The 27,501-nt window shown below is 40.3% G+C and overlaps 1 protein-coding gene across 2 annotated transcripts in view; it reads right to left on the bottom strand.

Moving 5' to 3' along the window:
• The window catches only part of cdkal1 (CDK5 regulatory subunit associated protein 1-like 1), a 508,040-nt gene that overhangs the window by 108,907 nt on the left and 371,632 nt on the right, over positions 1 to 27,501 (bottom strand). For both annotated transcript variants that reach the window (XM_073024019.1, XM_073024017.1), the window contains exon 12: positions 5,796 to 5,858. In XM_073024019.1, coding sequence (XP_072880120.1) covers positions 5,796 to 5,858 — 63 coding nt within the window. The remainder of the gene's footprint in view (positions 1 to 5,795; positions 5,859 to 27,501) is intronic.

Below are 27,501 nucleotides of genomic sequence, written 5' to 3'. Positions count from 1 at the left end.
ACTGATAATTCTCCTGAACGTGGCCTAACAAGACAGAGCAAATTGTGATCTTTTAGGACATTCACTGAGATGGATGTTTAGGTGAACAAAACAGAAAATACACTATTATCTAGCCTTTCTCTTCGTGGAAAATGATTATGGCTTTAGGCAACTAGTCTTAGACACTGCATCCGTCTCACTAAAAGGCAACTCGATCTTCTTTTCTATGCAAACACGTCATACAGAAAACTTACGAATTCCCCAGATACAAAAAAATGGACAGCAAAAGCTCAAGCTACCATACCCTACTGTGCTTAACTGCGATCAATGCTGACAGAAAACAAGGTCAGCCACATATATACAATGTAGGGAATGAGCAGGTGAGATGTAATGCAGCATGTAACTCAACTCCCAATTCTGTAGAGTCTTTCTGCATGGCACAAGTCAGAAATCTGATAAACAGCCTTCACCTGTCTGTAAGAGTGCAGGTCCAAAAGCAATAGAACAACCTTTTCCTAGGCAAAACAGCCCACCTGAATAATACTCATTCCCTCCAAAACCAGGCACTGCGGCTGCAACGTATGACCTTGTAGGTAGAGTTAAGGAACTGCAAAGGTAAAAAGACAAAGGCAAAGAAGGGGCATGTGGAATATAGTGAAGTATAGGGTCATGCACTTTCGTAGAAGGAATAAAGGTGTAGACTACTTTCTAAATGGGGAGAAAATTCAAAAATTAGAGGTGCAAAGGGACTTAGAAGTCCTTGTGCAGGATTCCCTGAAGGCTAACTCACTGGTTGAGACAAATGCAATGTTAGCATTCATTTCAAGAGAACAAGAATTTAAAAGCAAGGGTGTGGTGCTGAGGCTTCATAAAGCATTGGTCAGACCGCATTTGGAGTATTATGACCAGTTTTGGGCCTCTCATCTAAGAAAAGATGTGCTGGCATTGGAGAGGTTCCAGAGGAGGTTCACAAGAATGATTCTAGGAATAAAAGGGTTAATGTATGAGAAGAAGTGTGACGACACTGGGCCTGTACTCTTTGGAGTTTAGAAGAATTAGGTGGGATCTTATTGAAATCTAACGAATATTGAAAGGCCTAAATAGTGTTAATGTGAGAGGATCTTTCCCTATAGTATAGTAGGTGAGTCTAGGACAGAGAGCTACAACAGGACACCACCACCTTCTCAAACCAAGGCGTCTGCTCGAAACAATTATTTCCAAAAAATGATTTCAGCTACTGATTTAAACACCACCCACTCTATTATACTCTCTGCAGCAGCACTGAATCGGTAAATTTCAAACCCTATCCTATCTGAACACTCCATCCTGACGAGAGAACTTCTCAAAACACTGAAATTCAAAGCCTGCCCGTCTGTAGTGTCAGGTTGAGATCTATCATTTTTTTCCTCCAACTGAGCAATTATGGGGATGCTTTGACATTTGTTTTTGCATTTACGTTATCTGGAAGAGCAGAAATTGGCATTTTCTTTTCCATTCAGATTTATTCTTAAGTCTTGATATTGATGATACTATTATCACAGATGGCTGCATTAAAAATAAAGTTGCATTGTCCAGGTATAACTAACTCCTTGTTAGTGGTATTTTTAGGTCAAATCCCATAGACCTTCTGTCATTGTAATGCTCAAAGAGTGTCGATAAATACAGAAGGAAAGCCAAACAATATGTTTTTCTAAACAACACAGGAACATCTTTTAAATCGCAACATATGTAGCAGTCTTTCTAATTACAGAGAGTTCAGGAAGCAGGCAAGCTGTAGACAGGAAGGAGGTTTTGCTTCAGTTTAAGTGATGGAAAGTTTTTTAAAAAGAGTTTCTCTAACTGTCGACAATCAATCAAGGCAGATAATCTTAAATTAATCACTAAAAATTTACAAATGCATATTATAACTGGGATTTTATATATTGAATTTATTTTATATACTTCAAATAATGAACAAATGAGTATTCATGAAAGTACATTGAAGATACAATTGGCTTCCCTCCTACAATTATTACGTTCAGTACCCAGGATGAGAATAGTAAATCTGCAGATAGAATTTCCAAATGGAAAAAGAAATTTAATTCCTAAAAAGCTTGAACTTTACCTAGTCATAGCGCGCAAACAGCAGTGTAAATGTCAAAAAGAAATGAACTGCTAGTATTCAATATGTAGCATTTAGACAGGACTTGGAAGACTAAGCTGGTTTAATTTCAAGTCCTTCATGTTTGAGTAAAAGCACTGTGTGGAAGGTGAAAAGAAATGTGCTCCTTGGTGCCTTACGACTTTTTTCTCACATTTGTATAAATTATTGCACTGAGAAGAGGCACAATATCTTTCTACCTCAAAACTAGTTTAGCTCAAATTCTTGGTACTGAAAGAAAATAGAGGCTGGAAACAATTCAAAATATATCCACAATGACGCATGAATGGTTATGAGCAAAAACTTCAAAATGTGATTGGTAACATTTCTATGGAATTCTGAAATCGCTGGCAGTTACAATTCCAAAACCTACTGCCCCAGAAAGGGTGATGTAATATTTAGAACCATATAATGCTGGCTTGTAACTCAGTGCAGCACTTTGTTCTCAGAAGTAAACTAAATTTTTGTCTGAAATTTTATAGCCTGAAAGCTCAATTTGAAGAAAAATAATGGCAATGTAACTGGCCCAATAAATTTCCATAGGCAGCAAATGCTCTTAAACAACTTCATACGTGCACCCATGGTTGATCATCAGGTATTAATCTTGGGCCCTTGTCAAGAAACATAAAATCTCACCTCTTACTACTATAAACAAAGTCCAGGTTTATTTCAGAAGGGGTTTGACAAGTCTGCCTCTTGAAATGAACACAATGATTAATCAGAAGGATAAGCTTCATTGTTAATGAGCTTCAAGTTAAAAATGATCTTTAACAGATAATCTTTTGATCTATATTTGGCTGCAGCAAAACTTGAACAGTAATTCTTATACCAAATATTTGCTCATGCCCTAATACATCTCTGCAGTTTTGTTTGATCATGCATCTATTAAGCACCATGGGATGCAGTGAAACATCAGAAGTATTTGTTAAATAAATGTGTTTATGATGGATGCATTAAAGTTGGAATTGTGACAAATTGAATATAATGTAGAGAAATATGAGATCAATTTGGCACCTTTACTATAAAATGGTGGGAAGACCAGAAAATGGCGAGCCAAAAGGTTTCATGTAAGCCTTGTGTCCAAGTATAAAAGACTGACACAAGCACAAAATGCATTAAGACAGCCTAAAATAAAGTTTCTTTTTTTTCTGGAATTAGCTGAATACAAACATGAAGAAACGAAGCAATGATGCTTTAGCCACAGACAACTTTGACAGGGCACAATCTAGCAAAATGTGGATACCAAACATAAGGAAAACTACACTCAGTGGTCACTTCATTAGGTACCTCCTGGAGCTAATAAAATGGCCACTGGGTGTATGTTTATGGTCTTCTGTCCCTGTAGCTCACCCACTTCAAGGTGCAATGTGTTGCGCATACAGAGATATGCTTCTGCACACCACTGGTGTAATAAGTAGTTATTTGAGTTGCTGTCAGCTTGAACCAGTATGGTTATCTCCTCTGACATCTCTCATTAACAAGGCATTTTCGCCCACAGGAATGCAGCTCACTGGATGTTTTGGCAGCATTCTCTGTAAACTCCAGTGACCGCTGTTCATGAAAATCAGCAGTTTCTGAGATACTCAAACCACCCCATCTGACACCAGCAATCTTCCAGTCAAAGTCAGTTATATCACATTTCTTCCCTATATTGATGTTTGGTCTGAACAACAACCGAATCTCTTTTTCTTCTTCTGAATTTTTATGACGGTTGGCAGTCAAACTTAAAGATGCACTACCAACTGAATATGAATGTCTGCTTGCTTTTATGCACTGAGTTGCTGCCACATGATTGGCTAATTAGATATTTGCATTAATGAGATGTACAGGCATAGAATACATTGGTCACTGAGTGTATATTAGTTTTTTTTAAAGGCAAACAGACCAGATTTACCAGAACTTAGAATTAAATTTATAAAGCAACATTGCAAAAACCTCTCAAGTTCAAAGGATTGCCAAGTGACCCAATTAAGATGTACAAAATAAGGAATATTGATAGGATGATATGAAAAACTATTTTGTCCGATGGAGAAACCAAGGTAAGGCCAAATGTGCATTGAAAGTGAGTCGCAATTTAAAATAACTCAGAGGTTGAATTTGAAATCTCCTGTTCTTGATCAATGATCTCCTGCCAAAATATGTGTTGACTTTACACAAATGTAATCTGGGCTCAGGTGTGATGCTTCCCATGTTCCAAAAATCTGTCTGCATTTACAGAAGAAAGAAAAACAAAAGTCTGCAGGAGCCATGGAATTGAATTCCAACAAGAGCATGTGTCAGGGATAAGAAGAAATAGAAAGGAAAAGCAAACTATTGCCATCTCATTTTCAGCAACAGCTATTGCCAAATCTGGTCACTCTGCTGTTGGCTGTACATTATTAAACACTAACAGCACAAAGCTCTTCATTTGTTTTTTGCTACGCTATCTTGCATTTTTCCTTCATATTGCTCTGAATTACTGGGCATTACTTTTGAAACCCGGAACTAGCACTTAAGATTTAAGACCCAGCACCATGTTCCCACACTTGCAGCAAACTGAGGCCAGAGCCAATATGGAGCAGAGTTTAAAAAGCAAAGAAAAATCTCTTCAAGCCTTTCAAAATGACTAAAATGCAGATTCCAATGTTCCTTTTCACAGTGATAGTCAACTGATCTGTAAACTACACAAATCAACCACAACGACAAAATAACGCTTTGGTTAAAACTTAACTGAAGGTCAAAGCTTTTACAAGATATAGGTTAGAGCAGTTGCTGGGCAATTGTGAAAACATAACTCATGCAATTAATTTCTCAAGTTTTGCGATACTGGAGTAAATGGTTAGTCTGCCATATGATTCCTGTTTCTAATTATCCCCTGGCTGCTGTTGCTGATGTACAAACAGTGATATTCAAATAATCTGCTAAATAACTATTTGAAAATCTCAATTGTTCAGCATCTGGCTCACCAGGTAATGTTCACCACATGTCATTTCAATTCACCAGGGTTACAGTTCCCAGGCTTTCAAATCACTGAGTTTGTTGTAAAATTTATTAAAATACAGGGAAACATTTTATACATAGTGATCTAAAAGTGTGCCAAGGTATCAATAACATCCAATAGTTCAGAAAATCTGCAAGCTGGCATCAGATAAATCCCAGGCCTGATCGAGTACATCTCAAATGTTTTGGGAGGCTAAAGAAGAAATGGCAAAGGCTTTTAGGGAGATACTTGCTCTATCATTAGCCACCGGTAAAGTTGCTAAAGACTGGAAGGTGACTAATGGTATTCAGCTTTTTAAAAAGAATAGCAAAGATAAGCCAGAGAACGACCGGACAGTCAGCCAGTATATCCTGAGGGACAGGATCTACTAGCATTTAGATAGATAAAGTTAGCCTTGCTCTGTGCACATACAGTACAACAGTACCATTTAAGAAGCACTTTGATAGGTACATAGAGGCAAAGAGACTCGGTAGGTATGGGACTAATGCAGGTAATTGGGACCAGCTGGATGGAGAGTGTGACTGGCATGGAGTCATGGGCCAAAGGGTCTGTATCCTTGCTGTATTGCTGAATGAATCTATGATAATATGGCTAAAATCCTGAGCTTGCCAGACTTGTAGAGTTTTAAACAAACCATTATGAGTGCATAACCAGTAAGAATTTCTGACACTGGAATGTTTATTGGAGCCACCTTACCTTGTGATCGTATGGGATATATGACTGAAACAACTGGGAGAGCTCCCTGGTTCTTTGCTTTTTCTGAAACAAAAATGTAACCAGTAATTAGAAATAATTCAAATAGTGAATAGAACAAGCAAAACAATTAGCACGTTAATACTAAACTGCACAGATTGAACCATGTATTTCATAATTATACATGGCACCCTAGGGTAACAAACAGGTTCAATTTTGACAGATGTCCATAAGTCAATTTTGTCTGAAAGTTGGAAAATACACAAAGATCACTTGTTATGGTCACCACAGTATTGTAATGAATGCGATAAGCACATAAAACTGATAAAGAACAACAATGACTAAAAGTGAGGAGAGTGAGGACACTAGTTCTGCCGCTTACAGGAATGAACTTATGTAAGTACATTGGATTTCTGTATTTAACATTATGGTAGCTCATTCCTATGTGGAGGCGTCCAAAAGTTAGCCATTTGTAGTCTTGGAACACGAGTAATAATACAGTATATGAAGATCAGAAATGAATTCTAAATGCATCTTCTGTGAAGAATTCAATAAAGTCTGGCTCACAGAAGATGTTACAAGAAAATATTGCCCAAGTCCCTGGGTACCATGGCTTGTGGAACAATGGTGCATGGAATATTGTTCTGGAAACATGTTTCTACAAGAACAAGCATGCCGCAGTTCCTGATCATGTGCTAGTGCATCTGCAGATGAAAACAGTCCAAATTGGCTTCCACCGAGCAAACACTGGAGAGCAGCACCGATGGGAAGAGCCAGCCTCCGACCCATAGAGGTACGTGCTCACTCTCACACTCCCTCCAGTGTCTCCTCTCCTGTGCGCTGCAACAGGCGCGAGGGCCCGGTCTGTGCAACAACCGAGGCAACGCAGCTCCCCTGCCGTCCGTCTCTCCAATGAACCGGACTTGCAGTATTCTAAATTACCAATATCCAATAGGCTCTTGCAATCATGATAAAAATGTCCAGTACAATCATTTGCACTGTAGTTGGACAGTGTACTGCCTCTGGACAACAATAGTATGCAACAAGTCCAGCTCCATTGCTATCCACCAACTCATGAGTGGAGTAGACGGGCAGTACCTGATGTTCTGATGTACCTAACAGCGTCTGGTAATCATACAAAAATTACACCTTTAGTTAGGCCTGGAGAGGCCACTATGACCGTGCGCATCACCATCATATCGGATCCAAGGCATGCAGTAATGATGTACTATATGTCTTTGACCTGTTTCTCTTGTTAGAATCCAAAGGAGATGAACTGATGTTGGATTGAAGAAATATTAGTACTACAACACGTGCTGTCACTCTGTAAGAACAAATCAATTTCTTTATGGCTATACCAAAAATTTATCAAGTAAACTGTTTATTGTTAAACATTTAGACAGCTAAGTTGATACTGTATTATAACCTGACCTCATAGGGATATTTCATGAAATTAAGACATTTATCTGAATGATAAATTCTGCTTCCCTTTAAATCAGTTTTACAAAGAGAAGCCCATTTTCAATTAAGAACTAAGAAAGGCAGAAAAATCTTCAGTTTAAGTAAACAACACCAGTGATGTTAATAACATCAATCTTTAAAAATGATCAAAAAATAGAATATTGGAAGAACACAGTGCTTTGGGCAGCATCTGTGGAGGCAAGGAACTGAGTGACAACATTTTGGATTTGAGAGCCTGCATCAGGATCATTTCTTTGTGCCATGCCCCATGTGATAGCTGTCCATGCTGGTTTCCACAACTGAGTTCTACAACTTTATATCTTAATCAATTATAGCAGACAACTTATTAAAATAGGAATTGGCAAGTAATTACACTTTGAACAATTACCTTTGTAAAACTATTTTGACCATGGTTTTTCACCCAATACTTTTCTTAATTACAGACAAAAGAGCAAGAATCAACACATCTCTTAATCTGCACATTCCGCAATGAATCATAGAATACACATCAGTAAGCCAAATATCAATGAATGTCATTTCCTCCATTTAATATTTGATTAAATATATTATAAATTATTATGTGCATGTGTCATAGCTCTAAATTTTGGAAGGTACTCAGCATTTTCACTTTTTTATAGTGTTTATTTATCTGTTACTTTCCCATTTGGCCATCATCAACAAAGCCAGCAATTAGTTCCCATACCTAACTCTCCTTGAGAAAATGATGGGTACATACCTTCTTGAACTACTCCTTTTAATGAAGTATTCACCATCGCCTGCAATGAATACCTTCACCAATACAGGTTTTGACTAACTGAAGAAAAGGGTATTTCACAATCAAGACTTGAAACCTGGCACAAAATTTCACATGTTCTACTGGCCAGCAATGATCTCTGTCCTTCTTTATATTTGACATGATACAAATATGAAAGAAAATGACAGATGTAGGCTATTTGGCCCTTCAAGTCTGCAAGGGTGATTTACCACAAGCCTCAACTTCTCCTCTGTGGCAGATCTCCAAGTCCTCAATGCCTCCAATATTTCAAAAAGGTATTTACTGAAACTTTAAACACTTCCAATGAGTTGCCTTCTGCAGCTCTTTGGAGCAGAGAATTCCAGAGATTCATCATCCATTGCAGAAACCACTTCAAGGCACTGGCAAAATGTTAGCAATGCTGTATCAACAAAGATCCCCAAATTCACTGGAAAGAAAATTAAACCAACAATTAACTACATTAGACAGGGTACTTTACTTACAAGCACGAGACCAGACTCCCAAATATAATTTGCCTTCTACGTTCAGTCATGGGAAGGAAATATCAGGTGGAGAGGGGGAAAGGTTCACTGATGCTCTCGAAGTCTCATTGTAAAAATGCAACACTCCTATTCAAAGGGATGGAGCATAAAGAATTGCTCTGAAAACCTTGAGTTCTTACATTACATTATACTACACAAGAGAAGCAAAGAATAAATGGAGCACACTGGATCACAAAGATCCACCCAGACATCACATTGGGGACCTCTTGCTCCATCTCTGTAAGACCAGAGTTCTCACATTGCCCTCATTACTCATCTTAGAATGAACAGAAACAGAGTGGAAACATCCTCTAACCTGAAGGGTTGCCTAAGAAGATGACAACTTCCACAGTGCTACTGGAGTGAAAGCCCCAGATTTTTGACCTTGCAATACTGAAGAAGCAATGGTATATTTCCAAGTTAGTATGTTGTGCATCTTGGTGAGAAACACGCAGGTGATGGTTATGCTGAATGGCTAAAGGTCGTATCCTCATGCTGATAAAGGCCATAGGTTTGGAAATCCTGTCAAGAGTAGCTTAGTTCTGCGAATGAAGTGCACTTTTTAAATGGGGTGTGTTGGTGGTCAAGATGGCACGAGCTACGGTCTCCATGGAGATGGTGGCTCAGATTTAATTGTTCTTTTTTTCATTTGTAGGGATGGTTTTTGGGACAAAGGAGAGGTAAGGGTCAGTCTGGGGTTTTGGGACAGGAATATGAAGGAGGTGAGGCTGAAGTCCAGGCCTATGCTTTGTGCTCAAAGGCCAGCAATGTGGACAACACTACCCTATGCTGCACTTGAAGGCCAGTTATGTGGGCATGTAATGAAGGACCTCTGGAATCTAGGCCTCTGCTCTGTGCTTGAAGGCCAACGACGTGGACATATGACAAAGGACATCTGTGGATGTAAGACTGTGATCAAATGCCCACGTGAGCTTGAGGCATAAGGGCCGGTTAGTCAGCTTGTCTAGAGGCTAGGGTCCCATTATTGGTCCTGGGGTCGATAACAAAGGTTGAGCTAGTTATCAAAGCCTGAAGGTCAATCAGAAGTCTGAAGTCGAAGACCAATGGGCGAAGCCTGGAGAATGGAACCCAAAGGCCCGGGGTTGGAGGACTGTCTGTGTGTGGATAGGTGGGAAGGAGGAGAGGGGCTTGTTTTGCAGTTGTTGTTTTGTTGTGTGTTGTGTTCTGTGTTGTTCTGCTGAGAATGCCGTCTTGGCGCTGAAACGTGTGACGACCTGTGTGGGCTGGCTCCCAGCAAATTCTTGTGTTCATTGGTTGTTAATACAAATGACTCACTTCACATGTTTTGATGTACTGTACATATAACACATAAATCTCAACCTGATGCAGGGAATGATTATGTAGAGTGCTGAGAGTAGTAATAAACAAGGGATGCTTTGAAATGGACAGTAGTAAGCATCTTAACTGTCGCCCACACACTCCAGTTCAGTGACACTAACGTGCCCTTACCATATCATAAATCTTAGCCCTCTGTGCAATTAGTAATTCAGTGGAATAAAAATGTCTGGCCAAGGGAGGTTCTAGCTAGCCTGGCAGACAGAGCAAAGGTGCTTGACAGATTAGTAGACATCTTCACCGAGCACCTTTGCTCCATCCGCCATGCAGGCCATGATCTCCCGGTGCCAATTATTTGATTTCACTTCCTGCACCATGTCTGTCTGCAACACCCTCTTCTACTACATCGAGGCTAAATGCCATTTAGAAGAACAGCACCCCAAATACCCTCTGGGTGGTCTCCAACCTGATATCATAAACATCGAATCCTCAGTATTTTGGTAACTGTTCCTCTCTGTCCATTTTCTCCCCTTTTTTTTTGTCTCTCTTCCTGATCCAACTGCCCTCCATTACCTCATCACTTTCTCCTCCTCTTCCATCTGCCCATTTCCACATATTGCTCACAATGGTTGCCCTCCAGAGCCACATTCCTTTACTTCATGGTCCAATGTCCTCTCCTATCAGATTCCATCTTCTTCAGCCTTTTGTCACTTCAACCCCTTATCTCCCAGTTTGACATAATTTCCACTCTACCCTCTCCCCCAACACCCTTCCCTCACCTGGATCCACCTATTTACCTGCAAGTTCTTACTTTATCCCTTCTCTCCATTTTCTTATGACAGCTATCTCCCCTCTTTCTTTCCAGTCCAGATGAAAGATCTTGGAACTGAAGCATCGACTGTCAGAGATGACAGGACCTTCAGAGATGGTGCAGGGACTGCTGAGTTCCTCCAGTGCAGTTGTGTTGTTCCAGACTTCCAGCATCACCAGTGTCTCATGATTCCGTCAGGTATGAGGATGACTTACTGCTACACCCTTCTATAGGCTCTGACGTGGCCAATCAGGCTAATGTGGTAACTGCAGATACCTCCACAGAGTGAGGTGTCTGATGGATGGGCAGTCCTTCCATCACTCACAAAGGGTTACCATGAACTCCCAACTCATTGACAGTACCCATTCTCAGTACCATTCCAAGTGCTCCTTCTCCACTTTGTTCAGATACTGAGCACATCCTTCAAACATTTCTTCTGGCTTGGTAGCCTAATCCCTCAATAGAGCTCAAAATACTGAATCTGTTTTGGGAGCTTGGTATCAAGTTTGCAAATGATGCAGTCTATTTGACGGAGCCAAATGATTGCAACTTGGGCTTCAATAATGAGGATCTCAATGGGTCTTCAAAAGCCTTTTGTCTCAGCTGGCAACAGGCTGAGCTGGCATATTGAAGGCAGTGGTGAATTTCTTCTTTGTTATTTGTTTTCACTGAGAGGCGGCTTCTGAGATATGGGAAGTGGTTGTCTTGGCTCCCAAACTCATAACCTTGACCACCAAGGACAGCAGATTCAGTAAACTCTACCACCTACAAATTCCCCTTCAAGCTACACAATACCCTGACTTGGACATGTTTCAATGTTCCATAGTACTGATAGTTCTGAAACCTAGAACATTCTACTAACAGGACGATTGTTGCAGCAGTTCTGAGGGGGCAGGGTGGCTCACCCCCACCTTCCAAACTATAATTACAAATAGCCAATAAAAGCCAGCCTCACTAGCAATGACCTGATCCGGAAAGATGAATATATAACAATGTTATTTGATAGTTCTGAAGCAGATAAATTTGTTGAAAATGAAGAAGTGTATTTACTACACGTACATAGTTGTCAGAAGGTTGTAGATCACTGCTGTTTTTGTTGTGGCTGCCACAACTGTGTTGCTTTAACAAGAGCGGATTATGCTATTTATAGTGTTGAACTCCTATGCACACAATGGACTTGGTTTCGTGTTTTTAAGAGTGTGACAGTGGCTGAGATAATGAATTTTCTTCTGATGACCAGCAGCTGAGTTGTCAGCTTGATTTTAAGTCAACAATATTTCAATTCACTGGCGCTGTAGTCCAATAACTTTCAAGGCAAAATAGAAACTTTAGATCAGTCCCACACATTGCTTCTTGTGAACCAAGGCCAGCTTTGAACAGATTGCAAACTTATGGTTTAAAGCTGATATAGTTGTGATACCGATCAGGTATTTTACTTATTTAGTAGTACTGAATTATCAAAATAATTTTCACGCATTTTCAGGGAACGGAACTGCATTGCTTAATTTTTTTCCCAAAGTTTCATATGGATAGAGAAGTGACAGGTGCAATTCTAAATATAAAGCAAAGGAAGTGAAGTGTCTGAATGTACAAGACCTAGTGAAACCGAGCTGGGCTCATCTTATAGCAATCTCACTTATAATTCAGACAGTTATGGGCTTTAGCAGCTGATCTGAGCAAAAATCTAGGCTGACATTTCCCATCTCCGAAGCTCTATTAACTTCAGCCAAATTAAGAATCTGCTTTATTTAGTCTCTCATCCATTCACCCATCACCTGTGTTTACTGGTTTTCTTCTGCCCATTTAAAAAAAAACTTAAAATGCTCTGATAATCTATTTCTTCCTCATTTCAAGGTCTTACTCCCACCATTCTGTGAACTCTGCATTACTTCAGATGTGGCCTGTGCACCGATACACTGGTCCCCAGACTCTCCGCAGTCTGGGGTCCATGCTCTCGAAACCTGTTTCATAAATTCTTTTCTTCTTTCACCTGCCGTAAGGACACTTCCTTAAAATGACCAAGCTTTCAGTCATTAATACTAATGTATTTTTCTTTCCAGAGTGACAATTTTTTGTTTGGTAATATGGGAGAAATTTTATTTTGTTAACAATGCTGACATAGAAATTCTATTACATAGTGAATGTTTTTTTAAAATCCATGACACTATTCAATAGATGTGTCACATTAACACTGGCTCTCTTAAGCATGCTCAGCCAACAAAGGAAGTCTGAATTGAGCACTCTGGCACGCAGAGAATAGCTGCAATCACTTCTGTGTTGATAGACCAACTAATTACAGTTACTTTTATTCCATAAATCAAGAGGAACATTAATTTCTTCAGTTTTTGTATCACTTTGACAGTGAAGCAAAGCTGGTGCCTTGCTACCAGCTGACATTGGTCCTTTGGTTGCTCATATAGCATTGCCTTGGGTGTGTGGTTTTGAGACAATTAACATATAAACATCCGCTATCTGCTGGGCTGCAGACCAATAGTCCTGAGGTTTTTGCTGTTGGCGATACCATAGTCAGGACAAAACACCTTTTGAGACTGAAGGTGAAAATGAGTGCCCTTGCTTTGAGTATATAACCTGTTTAAAAGTTAAAGTTCAAAGTAAATTTATTATCAAAGTACAACCCTGAGATTAATTTTATTGTGGGCATACACAGTAAATCCAAGAAACACAGTAGAATCCATAAGAGGCTGCACCCAACGGGGTGCAAAACAACCAACGTGCTAATAACAAATTGTGCAAATACAAAAAGAAAAAAAAAGCAATAAATATCGAGAATTTGAGATGAAAAGTCTTTGAAAGTGAGTCAATAATTATCCCCACTGGTTCAAGAACCTGATGGTCGAGAAAAAAATCACTGTTCCGAACCTGCTTGCGTAAGTCCTGAGGCTCCTGTACCTTCTTCCTGATTGCAGCAACGAGAAGAGACCATGGCCTACATGGTGGGGATCCTCGATGGTGGATACTGCTTTCTTGAGCCGGTGCTCTGTTAAGATGTACTCAATGGTGGGGAGGGCTTTATCTGTGATGAACTGTGCCATAACCATTACCTTTTGTAGGATTTTCTGTTCAAAGGCATTGGTGTTTCCATGCCAGACAATGATGTAACCAGTTAATATACTCTCCACCACACATCTATACAGCTTGTCAAAGTTTTAGATGTCATGCCAAATCTTCACAAACTTCTAAGGATATAGAGACACTGCTGTGCTTTCTTTGTAATGGGACTTATCAAAGAGTCAAGCATAAAGATACAAGCTTACAAGACACAATAGTTTTCATAGTAAGTAGTTTGCAGCTCCAGACATGTACAACAATTGTGTTAAAGATGAATGTGCTTTTGTCAATAGATACATCCAGTTCCTAATCAAAGTTTAATAAAGTGGTGATAGCTGAGGTACGACATCATGTACTACAAGGTTTAACGCACTTCACTGTTCAAAGAAATGTCTGGAGAAGCGTAATATCTAGTGGTAGGTCAACATATTCTTGGAGTAAAGCATGAAGTTATCATTTAAAGAGTGCTACTAAATAACCTACTCAGGCATCACATTCTAAATCTGTTTTTTTGTGAAAAATATAACAGAAGTACATCTTTAGTGATGAACTCTAACTCCTGTAGTTATAACTGTCACTCTAATATTCACCATTACTAACACTCCAATTTCCTGATACAAATACAACTCATGCAAGTCTCCAAAAGTTTCAATCAGTCCATCGGCTCCAAATTTAAAATATTAGATGATTAAAACCATGTTCCACTATCAACCCAAGCCTCGAAATACATTTTCGGTGGTGTAATAGAGGCAAGAAAAAAAAATGAAGCAGAAGATGAAAAGAAACTTCAAGTCAACAGATGACAGATAATGTATGTCTCTGTGAATAAAGTAGTAATCTGCATGGCTGTTAGTATAGGGAAAGTCATTTCATTGGCTCAGAAAGACCTATATAATGAGGTCAAATTACTGACAGCTTTTGATGACAATTTAATGATGTGCATATATCACACCTACAGCAGAAAGGCCCTGGAGTAGTTTTCTGATGAAAAAGAAAGCAAATAAATAGGAGGCCATAAATCAATCTAAACACTTTTACCGAATGCATATAATTCAGTCTGCATATCCTGCTTATTAGGGCCATGAAAGCTCAGCAAGGGATTGAGCTTGTGTTTTCGACATTGCACTGGCCAGACCAGTGAAATTACAACCTTCAGGCAGTGTCTATGGAGCGGTATAACAGTCACTGCTTTGGGCCAAGACGGACATGTTTACTGCTTATTTCACTCCACAGATGCTGCCCCACCTGCTGGGTTCCTCCAGTATTTGGTGTGTGCTACTCTGGTTTTCCAGCATCTGCAGAATCTCTTGTATTTAGAAATTACAACCTTTGGTCCAGTTCTTTAACTATGATATAACATGACAAGATGATGATACTTAATATAAAATGTTGGACATTAACATCGGGTCAGGCAGCATCAATGAAGAAAGGAGCACTTAGGATTTCATGTCAAAGACCTTTCATCAGAATACTTGTACAAACACTGTGCAATGAGACTTCTAAGACAGGACTGAACCATACACCGGCATTGTTGTCAAACACATCCTGTAACCTTGCAGGTCGAGCTGCAGTGGGGCTTCCTGGAGACTAGAGGAAGCCAGGACTTCAGACAGACATCAGCCTCCAAGACCTCCTCCAGCATTTACACTGGGGAAGCTGCTCTTAGATCCTGTGCCCGGTCACACCAGGCATGTAATCTGGGATCTCTTTCATTTCAATAGAAATATTACTGCTGCAAAGCGCTGTTTCAATCATCATAGTTCCCCCACCATGTGGGTCAGGGCATCTTGCAGCTCCCCCATAGGGCAGGAGGTAAAGAAGCCTCATCAAGCTCTATACCACCAGGTTCAAGAACAGCTCCTTCCTATTAACTATTTGGTTCTTGAACCAACCAACACAATCCTAACCACTACCTCAGTACAGCAACACTTCCATTACTTTCCACTTATTTTTGTTCCAACTGTATTCTTTCCCGTATAATTTTGAACAAGTTATGTTTAATTCATGTCTTTTCTTGTGAATGTCTCTAATACTATGCGCCTGTGATGTACATTAAAAATGTGTACTAGAATATTATATAAGCAGTGAATCTACTGCATCAAATTTCAGTTGCAGGACAGACCAAGAAGCTTCCTTCCTGAGAGAGGGCACAGACCGGATCAAACCTGCAGCCCGCATGAGCCTGAATTAGAATCCAACTCCAATTCCTGGCGATGCGCTGGGAATTTTTGTAGTACGGGATGGGAATGGGGTGGAGGGCAAGTAGCAGCTTGTGTGAGGATGCTGCGTAGGGGGTGGAGAGGGCATATGAGGGATTGGAGGCCAGGAGACTGTGAGGGTGGAGTTGTAAGTCCAATTTCACAAGGGAAGGCATTCTGTGCTGATCCTGGAGATTGGGGAGGGGAAAGCAGGATTTTGTCAAATATTTCACTTTCTTGCTGTCCGGCTGTCATTAGTTGTCCTAGGAGTACCCAATGATGGATGCCCAGAGGTCAACATTGTCCAACTTCCTCTACAAAGCTTCAAAAGGACATTTACCCAGGGAATGACAATGTTTTTGTTGCCCCAGACATGGAAACTACAATTGGGATCACAAAGGATTACTCATGACAAAACTGCCCACTTGAAAACTGTAAACTGTAGTTATTATGCTTCACTCGTGGAGAACTGATTTTAAATTACATAACTCTGGTTAAACAGGATTATGCAATCAAATTTTAGAAAAATTTAAGTCATATATTTTGAAATATATAATAGTAACATTTTTAATTAATTAAAAGGGTTAGTCAGTGGAAGAATTTATAAAGCATGGAGAAGATTTAATTTTGACTGGAATTTTAAACATGCAAGATACCAGTCACCTCTCAAATATAGTTTCACCACCATAAAGACAGCCATTAGGTCTATAAGTCGTAGTGTAGGGTCATATAATGGGTGTTAGATGACACATATTGCTCATTATAGAAACTGTTCTACATAATTCAGAAACATCGCCACCGAGTTATTGTGTTTACTTAAAGAGACAGTGTCTGACGCAATGACATCAGTGTAAGGCGACTGCTTTTGGTTTGTTCATAATGCAAGTAAAGGGCATTAGTGAAGCACATAAAATGACTCTCGCAGGTTTTATTCACAAAAGCCTACAGTGGTATCAGTAATTTTGTTTAAACTAGCAAATCCAAACTACAAAAATGGAACATCCTGACAACTAATTAAATCCCACATCTCAATCATTTACAGGAATATGACTTTGATTTTAATAATCCAACTCTCTGAACTGTAGTGATTCCATTTAAAGAGGTAATGTTCCTTTAAAAGAACCAAACCACAGCAGATCTATTACGAGAGTTTCAAGGTGGATGGAGGAAATAGAATGGGTTGGCATGACAGTTAAAATTGAGTCACATAATAAACCGATTCATTTTCAAATATATGTACAAACAAGTATATACATAATTCTACACAATAAGCCAAATTCAAAGCAACAAACAGTCTGCCGATGGAACCCATTTTGTCAAGCGACATCTTTGGGGTTAGGAATTATTTACGTTTTGGGTTGAAATAGACTTGATGCAGGTGTTTAACCTGAAATGTTTGCAATTCCTTTCAATGTGCTGAGTTTCTGCAACAGTCTGCTTGTCACTCCAGATTCAAGAATCTGCAGTCTCTTATATCTCCAAAGCAAACTCTATAAAGTTTGAGATATCTCAACATGAAATGTCTGAAAAATTTACTACAATTATAAATTTTGAATATCCACACAATGCTTTCAGAACCTATTGACATCTTCTCAATTATATAATCAAAGTATATTATCAAAGTGTGTATGCATTATATAGCCTCACGATTCGTCTCCTAACCATTTGGAGAAGGGAGTCGGAGGATCAGAACGGGAGTGCGGCGGGAGCCATCTTGAATTTTTCTTATTCTCATCAGAGTTAAGAGAGGTGGGACTGTGCAGGCGTGTGACGGCGGGCAGTGAAGCAGGGAAAATTTAAAAAGGGCAGAAATCCTGAATCGGTTTTCGTTTGGAGAAGGGAGTCGGAGGATCAGAACGGGAGTGCAGCGGGAGCCATCTTGAATTTTTCTTATTCTCATCGGAGTTAAGAGAGGCGGGATTGTGCAAGCATGTGACGGCGGGGAGTAAAGCGTGGAAGATTTAAAAAGGACACAGCCTTATACTGCGGGCAGCGGAGTAAGCTGGGAGCAGAGTGAAGGCTTAAGGGCTTGGGCTCAACAGGCTTAGGCAGAAGCGGGTGAGGCAAGGTAGGTTTAGGTTTCAGTTTTTCCTGTTATTTGAGGAAAGGGGGAATTATGAGTGTGAGGGCAGCTTGTTGTTCTCAGTGACGGATGTGGGAGGTCCTGGTGTCTCCTAGCCTCCCGGAAGTCCACATCTGCGCAAGGTGCGCCGAGCTGCAGCTCGATGACCTTTGTCTGGTCAGGGAGAGTGAGGAGTTGATAGAGAGGAGTTACAGGCAGGTGGTCACACCAGGGTCACGGGAGGCAGATAAGTGGGTCACGGTTAGTAGAGGGAAGGGGAAGAGTCATGTACTAGAGAGTACCCCAGTGGCTGTACCCCTTAACAATAAGTACTCCTGTTTGAGTACTGTTGGGGGGTGGGTACAGCCTACCTGGGGGAAGCAACAGTGGCCGTGCCTCCGGCACAGAGTCCGGCCCTGTAGCACAGAAGGGTAGGAAAGGAAGAGGAAGGCAGTAGTAATAGGGGACTCGATAGTTAGGGAGTCAGATAGGCAATTCTGTGGATGTGATCAGGAGACCCGGATGTAGTTTGCCTCCCTGGTGCCAGGGTTTGGGATGTTTCTCATCACATCCAAGATATCCTGAAGTGGGAGGGTGAGAAGCCAGAGGTCGTGGTACATATAGGTACCAATGACATAGGCAGGAAAAGGGAAGAGGTCCTGAAAGGAGAATATAGGGAGTTAGGAAGGCAGTTGAGAAGAAGGACCACAAAGGTAGTAATCTAGGGTTACTGCCTGTGCCATGCGACAGGGAGAGTAGGAATGGAATGAGGTGGAGGATAAATGTGTGCCCGAGGGATTGGAGCAGGGGGCAGGGATTCAAGTTTCTGGATCATTGGGACCTCTTTTGGGGCAGGTGTGACCTGTACAAGAAGGACGGGTTACACTTGAAACCTAGGGGGACTAATATCCTGGCGGGGAGATTTGCTAAGGCTACTGGGGAGACTTTAAACTAGAATGGTTGGGGGGGTGGGAATCAATTTGAAGAGACTAGGGGAGAGGAGGTTAGTTCACAAATAGAGAAAGCTAGTGAGGGAGGATAGGCAGGTGATAGGGAAGGGGAGCGCTCAGACCGAAGATGTAGGCGAGAAGGAATAAAAAGATAATAAAGTTGATTGCATCATTAGGAATAAACAGAGAGGAAGAGGTGGAGAGTTTCTTAAATGCATCTATTTTAATGCTAGGAGCATTGTAAGAAAGGTGGATGAGCTTAGAGCATGGATTGATACCTGGAAATATGATGTTGTAGCTATTAGTGAAACATGGTTGCAGGAAGGGTGTGATTGGCAACTAAATATTCCTGGATTTCTTTGCTTCAGGTGTGATAGAATCGGAGGGACAAGAGGGGGAGGTGTTGCGTTGCTTGTCAGAGAAAATATTACAGCGGTGCTCTGGCAGGATAGATTAGAAGGCTCGTCTAGGGAGACTATTTGGGTGGAATTGAGGATTGGGAAAGGTGTAGTAACACTTATAGGGGTGTATTATAGACCACCTAATGGGGAGCGAGAATTGGAGGAGCAAATTTCTAAGAAGATAGCAGATATTTGTAGTAAGCATAAGGTTGTGATTGTGGGAGATTTTAATTTTCCACACATAGACTGGAAAGCCCATTCAGTAAAAGGGATGGATGGTTTGGAGTTTGTAAAATCTGTGCAGGATAGTTTTTTGCAGTAATATATAGAGGTACCGACTAGAGAAGGGGCAGTGTTGGATCTCCTGTTAGGGAATGAGATAGGTCAGGTGCCGGAGGTATGTGTTGGGGAGCACTTCGGGTCCAGTGATCACAATACCATTAGTTTCAATATAATTATGGAGAAGGATAGGACTGGACCCAGGGTTGAGATTTTTGATTGGAGAAAGGCTAACTTTGAGGAGATGTGCAAAGATTTAGAAGGAGTGGATTGGAACAATTTGTTTTATGGGAAGGATGTAATAGAGAAATGGAGGTCATTTAAAGGTGAAATTTTGAGGGTACGGAATCTTTATGTTGAAAGGAAAGGTTAAAAGTTTGAGAGCGTCATGGTTTTCAAGGGATACTGGAAACTTGGTTCAGAAAAAAAGGGAGATCTACAATAAATATAGGCAGCATGGAATAAATGAGGTGCTCAAGGAATATAAAGAATGTAAAAAGAATCAAGAAAGAAATTAGAAAAGCTAAAAGAAGATACAAGGTTGCTTTGGCAAGTAAGGTGAAAATAAATCCAAAGGGTTTCTACAGTTATATTAATAGCAAATGGATAGTGAGGGATAAAATTGGCCCCTTAGAGAATCAGAGTGGACAGCTATGTGTGGAGCCAAAAGAGATGGGGGAGATTTGGAACAATTTCTTTTCTTTGGTATTCACTGAGGAGAAGGATATTGAATTGTGTAAGGTAAGGGAAACAAGTAGGGAAGTTATGGAAACTATGACAATTAAAGAGGAGGAAGTACTGGCGCTTTTAAGGAATATAAAAGTGGATAAATCTCCGGATCCTGGCAGGATATTCCCTAGGACCTTGAAGGAAGTTGGTGTAGAAATAGCCGGGGGCTCTGAAAGAAACATTTCAAATGTCATTAGAAACGGGGATGGTGCCGGAGGATTGGCGTATTGCTGATGTGGTTCCATTGTTTAAAAAGGGTTTTAAGAGTAAACCTAGCAATTATAGGCCTGTCAGTTTGACGTCAGTGGTGGGTAAATTAATGGAAAGTATTCTTAGAGATGGTATATATAATTATCTGGATAGACAGGATCTGATTAGGAATAGTCAGCATGGATTTGTGTGTGGAAGATCATGTTTGACAAATCTTATTGAATTTTTTGAAGAGGTTATGAGGAAAGTTGACGAGGGTAAAGCAGTGGATGTTGTCTATTTAGACTTCGGTAAGGTCTTTGACAAGGTTCTGCATGGAAGGTTAGTTAGGAAGGTTCAATCGTTAGGTATTAATATTGAAGTAGTAAAATGGATTAAACAGTGGCTAGATGGGAGATGCCAGAGAGTAGTGGTGGACAACTGTTTGTCACGTTGGAGGCTGGTGACTAGTGTGTGTCTCAGGGATCTGTATTGGGTCCAATGTTGTTTGTCATATACATTAATGATCTGGATGATGGGGTGGTAAATTGGATTAGTAAGTATGCAGATGATACTAAGGTAGGAGGCGTGGATAATGAAGTAGGTTTTCAAAGCTTGCAGAGAGATTTAGTCCGGTTAGAAGAGTGGGCTGAATGATGGCAGATGGAGTTTAATGCTGATAAGTGTGAGGTGCTACATTTTGGTAGGAATAATCCAAATAGGACATACATGGTAAATGGTAGGGCATTAAAAAATGCAGTAGAACAGAGTGATCTAGGAATAATGGTACATAGTTCCCTGAAGGTGGAATCTCATGTGGATAGGGTGGTGAAGAAAGCTTTTGGTATGCTGGCCTTTATAAATCAGAGCATTGAGTATAGGAGTTGGGATGTAATGTTAAAATTGTACAAGGCATTGGTAAGGCTGAATTTGGAGTATAGTGTACAGTTCTGGTCACCGAATTATAAGAAAGATATCAACAAAATAGAGAGCGTACAGAGAAGATTTACTAGAATGTTACCTGGGTTTCAGCACCTAAGTTACAGGGAAAGGTTGAACAAGTTAGGTCTTTATCCTTTGGAGCGTAGACGGTTGAGGGGGGACTTGACAGAGGTATTTAAAATAATGAGGGGGATAGATCGAGTTGACGTGAATAGGCTTTTTCCATTCAGAGAAGGGGAGATTCAAACAAGAGGACATGATTTGAGAGTTAGGGGGCAAAAGTTTAAGGGTAACAAGAGGGGGAATTTCTTTACTCAGCGAGTGGTAGCTGTGTGGAATGAGCTTCCAGTAGAAGTGGTAGAGGCAGGTTCAGTATTGTCATTTAAAGTAAAATTGGATAGGCATATGGATAGGAAAGGAATGGAGGGTTATGGGCTGAGTGCGGACCAGTGGGACTAGGTGAGTGTAGGCGTCGGCACAGACCAGAAGGGCCGAGATGGCCTGTTTCCGTGCTGTAATTGTTATATGGTTATATAACTGGCATATGGGAGAGAGCCTGACAATCTGGTTGACTGGTGCTATATTGCAACCTCTCACTTAATGTCAGCAAAACCAAAAAAAAATTATGCAGGAGGAAGAAGCTGGAGGTCCATAAGCCAGTCCTCACTAGGAGATCAGAGGTGGAGAGGATCGGTAGCTTTAAATTCCTTGGTGTTGACATATCAGAGGATGTGTCATGGGGCCAACATGAAAATGTCATTACAAAGAAGGTACTGCGTACCTCAACTTTCTTATAAGTTTGTGTAGTTTCAGCATGCCACCAAAATCTTTGACAAACTTCTATAGATGCAGTGTGGAGAGTATCCTAACTGGCTGCATCATGGTGTGGTATGGAAATACTAATAACCCGGTGGTGGATATAGCTCAGTCCAGCACAGGTAAAACCTCCACACCAGTGAGCACATTTACATGAAACGCCGTCACAAGAAAGCAGCATCCACCATTAAAGAACCCCACCATCCAGGCCATATTCCCTTCTGGCTGCTACTATTGGGTAATAGAAACAAAAGCCTTAGGTCCCACACCACCAGGCTCAGGAACAGTTATTACTTCACAGCTATCAGAGTCCTGAAGTGGCATACATAACTTGAATCACCAATACTTTGAATTGTTTCTACAGCATACAGATTCACTTTCAGGGACTCTTTACAACCCATGTTCTCAGTATTTTTTTATATATTGGTAGAGTTTGTCTACTTTTGTTCATTGGTTGTTTGGCAGTCTTTGTTTATGTATAACTTTTCGTGAATTCTATTGCATTTCTTTCTACCCTGTAAATATCTGCAAGAAAATTCATCTCGTGGTAGCAGATGGTACATACCATCTCTTTAATATGATGAGAGGCATTGATCGTGTGGATAATCAGAGGCTCTTTCCCAGGACTGAAATGGCTAGCATAAGAGGGCACAGGTTTAAAGTGCTTGGAAGTAGGTACAGAGGAGATGTCAGAGGTAAGTTTTTTTACACAGAGAGTGGTGAGTGAGTGGAATGGGCTGTCGGCGACGGTGGTGGAGGTGGATACAATAAGGTCTTTTAAGAGACTCCTGGACAGGTACATGGAGATCAGAAAAATAGAGGGCTATGGGTAACCCTATGTAATTTCTAAGGTTCAGCACAGCTTTGTGGGCCGAAGGGCCTGTATTATGCTGTAGGTTTTCTATGTTTCTAAGTTACTATGCTTCTATGCTCCGATAATATATTTATTTTGACCCTTGAACTAAAGAGGGTCATTCTTGTAGAAAATAGTTGACATTTTTCTCCCCATTGTATGTCATTTTGAAGGTGACTCATCTCAACAATGAATCAGAATATTTTACACCACAGGAATGAGAGTCTGCTCTGGCTACCAAAGGTTTATCTACCTCATCCCATTCCCTGACTATCCTGTATACCCTTTTTCACATTTATTTTTTGCCTGGTATTGAGATTAGAGGGGGCATTCCGAGTCAAGTAAGCTATAAGAAAGACAAAGAAAAACTGATTAAATTGGGAAAAAAGATTGCAGGAAATGCTATTCCAACTCCTGAAGGAAATCAAATAAGGTCCTAGGGATTTGATAACTAAAAAACAGCAACTTCCCCACTTAATATTGATGACCAAACACATCCCCAACTCTCAAGAGGTCAAATTGCTCTCTTTTGAACAGATATTTACCATATGGTTTGTGAATCGCTTTCAGGCAGCCAATGACTCACTGAAAACAAATATTAACTGGCATCTAACCAAACTCCATGCTTTTGACAATGCAATGAAGTTTTTAAAGACTCTGTCTCTGCAAGTAGGATTACTACCAGTTAACAATCTGAAAGGTGAGGATAGGGTAGATCAGCATTATATTAAAATTATCCATTTCTATATTCCAACTGTCAAATTTTAAGCGCCAGGTAACATTGCATATCTATGGAATGGACTGAGAAATCAGATCATTTAAGACACTGTCTGAAATTATGAAAAATCAGAATTTATTTTGTTTTTAAAGTTGTTATGCAAAGTTCAGCAACATATCATTTTGCAGCCCACAAAGGTGGTTTTTTTTTAGGTTAGGTTATAACCAGTTGAAGGTATCAGTAATCATGTGATTGCAACAATTACTTTCAATTTATACACTTTTTAATATAGAGAAAAGCCTGCATGCACTAAACTAAACCAAATAGTTTGCAATATTTTATTTTCTTCTGAAAATTAAGCTTGATCATCTCCAAAGAAGCATTTTTTAGTATACTTAGCACTGAAGTATTAATGCATAAAACATACATACAGATGAGGAACGGTACTGGTAATGTCATTCTCTTACATGACATCATTGCCTTCAATGGTCATTACTTCTTATCCAATTTATCTATTGTCACAGACTTTAAGGAGTCAAGTTCAGAACTATTGAAAATAGCTATCTTGCTGCAAGAGCTGAAAACAAATTATTTGTATGGAATCTTAAATGTAATCATGTGAGAGACTTGAATTTAAATTCTTATTACGTGACAGATAATTTAAACAGGCTAAATATTTAAGGTGACACAGAACATTGCTCTGATATAATGTGCAAGGAGTGGTAGGATGTGGGTTTATTTAATCATAATTTCCCACACACTAAGTGCCCAGCCTTGATTATACTAACAATAGGTGTTCACTTAGGGAGGGGAGATTAATATCCTAATTTTAAATCGTCTCTCCGACTCAGAAACAGCTCTGGCTCAAACCTAACAGCAGCTGCTTTAATAATGCATTGCATGGGGGAAATTAAAGTGTTTTTTGGTTGATGAGTTGCTCTATTACCCTCGTGTATGATGACTGAAAATGATTGATGTGCAGAGATATTAATTTAAAACTGCTGTTAAATATTTCTTCTAACTACATAAAACAAATGCCATGGAGACAAGAACAGGCATTCCTGCAGCAAATACAGAAGATAAAGCTTCTTTCTGGGCTGTCAACACTTTGCTGTTAACTTGCAATGCTAATACAACACAAATAAATGCATCCTTTTTAATATGTTAATCAACATAAAAAAGTTTAACGAGAAAACTCAATGCTGAACACAACAGTAAGTGCAACCTGCACAAGGCAGCATGGGTGCTGATGGAATGTTGACCAGATGTGGTAAATCACAGAATTGCTTGAGGTTGAGTGATGGTGGTAGTGGTGGTGATGGCCCTGATTCTAGATTTATACAGGGTCTACTGCACAGAAGCAGGCCCTTTGGCCCATCTAGTCTATGCCAAACTACTAATCTGCCTCATCCAAAAATCTGCACCTGGACCATATCCCTCCATACCTCTCCCACTCATGTACCTATGCAAATTTCTTTTAAGTGTTGAAATTGAATCCACATCCACCACTTCTGCTGGCAGCTTGTTCCACACTCTCACCATCCTCTGAGTTAAAAAGCTCACCCTCATGTTCCCCTCAAACATTTCACCTTTCATCATTAACCCACGACCTCCAGTTGTAGTCGCCAACCACAATGGAAAATGGCAGCTTGCGTTTACTTTATCTAATCTCCTCATAATTTTGTATATCTCTATCAAATCTCCCCTCATTCTCCTGTGATCTAGGAAATAAAGTCTAATACTATTCAACCTTTCCCTATAACTCAGGGTCTCGTATCAGCAAGATCCTTGCACATTTTCAAGGCACTTTTTCAATCCTATTGACATCTTTCCTGTAGGTAGCTGACCAGAACTGCACACATTCTCCAAATGAGGCCCACCAATGTTTTGTACAACTTCAACATAACATCCCAACTCCTGTCCTCAATACTTTGATATATGAAGGCCAATGTGCCAAAAGCTCTCTTTACAACCCTATTTACCTGGGACTCCACTTTCAAGGAATTATGGACTTTTTCTCCCAGATCTCTCTGTTCTACCACACTTCTCAGTGCCCTGCTGTGTAAGTCTGGTTTGTTCTCCCAAAGTGCAACACCTCACACTTGTCTGCATTAAGTTCCATTCTGTCTTTTTGCAGTCCGTTTTTCCAGCTGGTCCAGGTCCCACTCCTGAAAGTCACGGATCTGTGCATCGTGCTGCTGCCTGCATCGGAGGAAGAGTACAATCTATTTGCGAGTGACCGTTTTAGTCACTTTTACTGTGATTGCAAGACCCTTTTCGACATTGCTGATGGGATCACTGCAAGTCTGATTCACTGACTTACTGGCGGGGAACGGGGGGGAGCTGTGTGGACTTGGTCATAGCGAGGGCTAGACCTCAAGCCACTGGAGACAGTGTGGGGTACTGGAATTGGTGCTGCCCCCCCCCCCACCCGAGTAATCGTCCAGCAGAACACCAGCTGTATTGTGATCGACTGCAGATTTCTGTGGCATTCATGCCTTCGGTCTGGATTATTTTTTTTATTATGCATGCCTGTATCTTACTACTATCTTTATATGCTTGCCATCTTGTAGGTGCTATGCGTGTTTTGTACTGTGTGACTGTTGGTACTGTATTTAGCACCTTGGCCCCAGAGTAACGCTACTTATTTATCGTAACTTTAAAAAAATATATATACAGTCGGCCGTCCTTATCTGCGGGTTCTGCATGCGCGGATTCAACCAACCGCGGAAGCTCTCTCCACAGCACTTGTTGTTTGTGCATGTACAGACTTTTCTTCTTGTCATTATTCCCCAAACAACACAGTATAACAACTATTTACATAGCATTTACATTGTATTACGTATTATAAGTAATCTAGAGATTATTTAAAGTATACAGGAGGATGTGCATAGGTTACCGCGGATCGGGATAAAAAAAACAGAAGTTCTCTTACTAAGGTAAGTCAGAACAGGTATTATTTAGCATCAGTTAGTCAAACGATTGTCTTCGTATATAGTATATATTTTACCTTTCTATGCATATAAAACACTTAAGAAACGTATGTATTTCAATGATTAAATCACTGTGTTGTTTAGTAATAAATGTAGCTTTCATTTGGGCAGGGCCATTCACACCTCCATTATTCTCACTTTATCCTTTAAAATTGTTCCGATCATTGGTTGCGCCGTAGCCCATACGCACAAGCATAAATCAGCCTTAATGCTTTTCCAATGACCGATGGCGTTTCACCTATTTCCGATCGCTTTATTATTTCCACTATATTTTTAATCATGATCGTTTTCTGTCAACGGAACAGAAACACTGTGGATTCAGAGCTCCGCCAGGTCCTAAAGTCCGTTGCACTGAGACAGGTTAAATAAGGGACTCGAGCAACCGCAGTTTTTGGTATCCATGGGGGGTCCTGGAACCAATCCCCCGTGGATAAGGAGGGCCAACTGTGGCACACTCATTGAACCCTATGGCACACTCTGGCATCTCCTGTGAAACTAATGCTTGACCATCCTCCCATCTGGCACCTTGTCAAGGGCCTTGCTAAAGTCCACGTAGGCAACATCCACTGCCTTGCCTTCATCAACTTTTCTAGTAACTTACTTAAAAACCTCCTAGAGATTGGTTAACCATGACCTATCATGCACA

Source organism: Hemitrygon akajei, chromosome 20 (genome assembly GCF_048418815.1).
Source record: "Hemitrygon akajei chromosome 20, sHemAka1.3, whole genome shotgun sequence".
Taxonomy (NCBI): domain Eukaryota; kingdom Metazoa; phylum Chordata; class Chondrichthyes; order Myliobatiformes; family Dasyatidae; genus Hemitrygon; species Hemitrygon akajei.
This window is presented reverse-complemented; position numbering and strand designations above follow the sequence as displayed.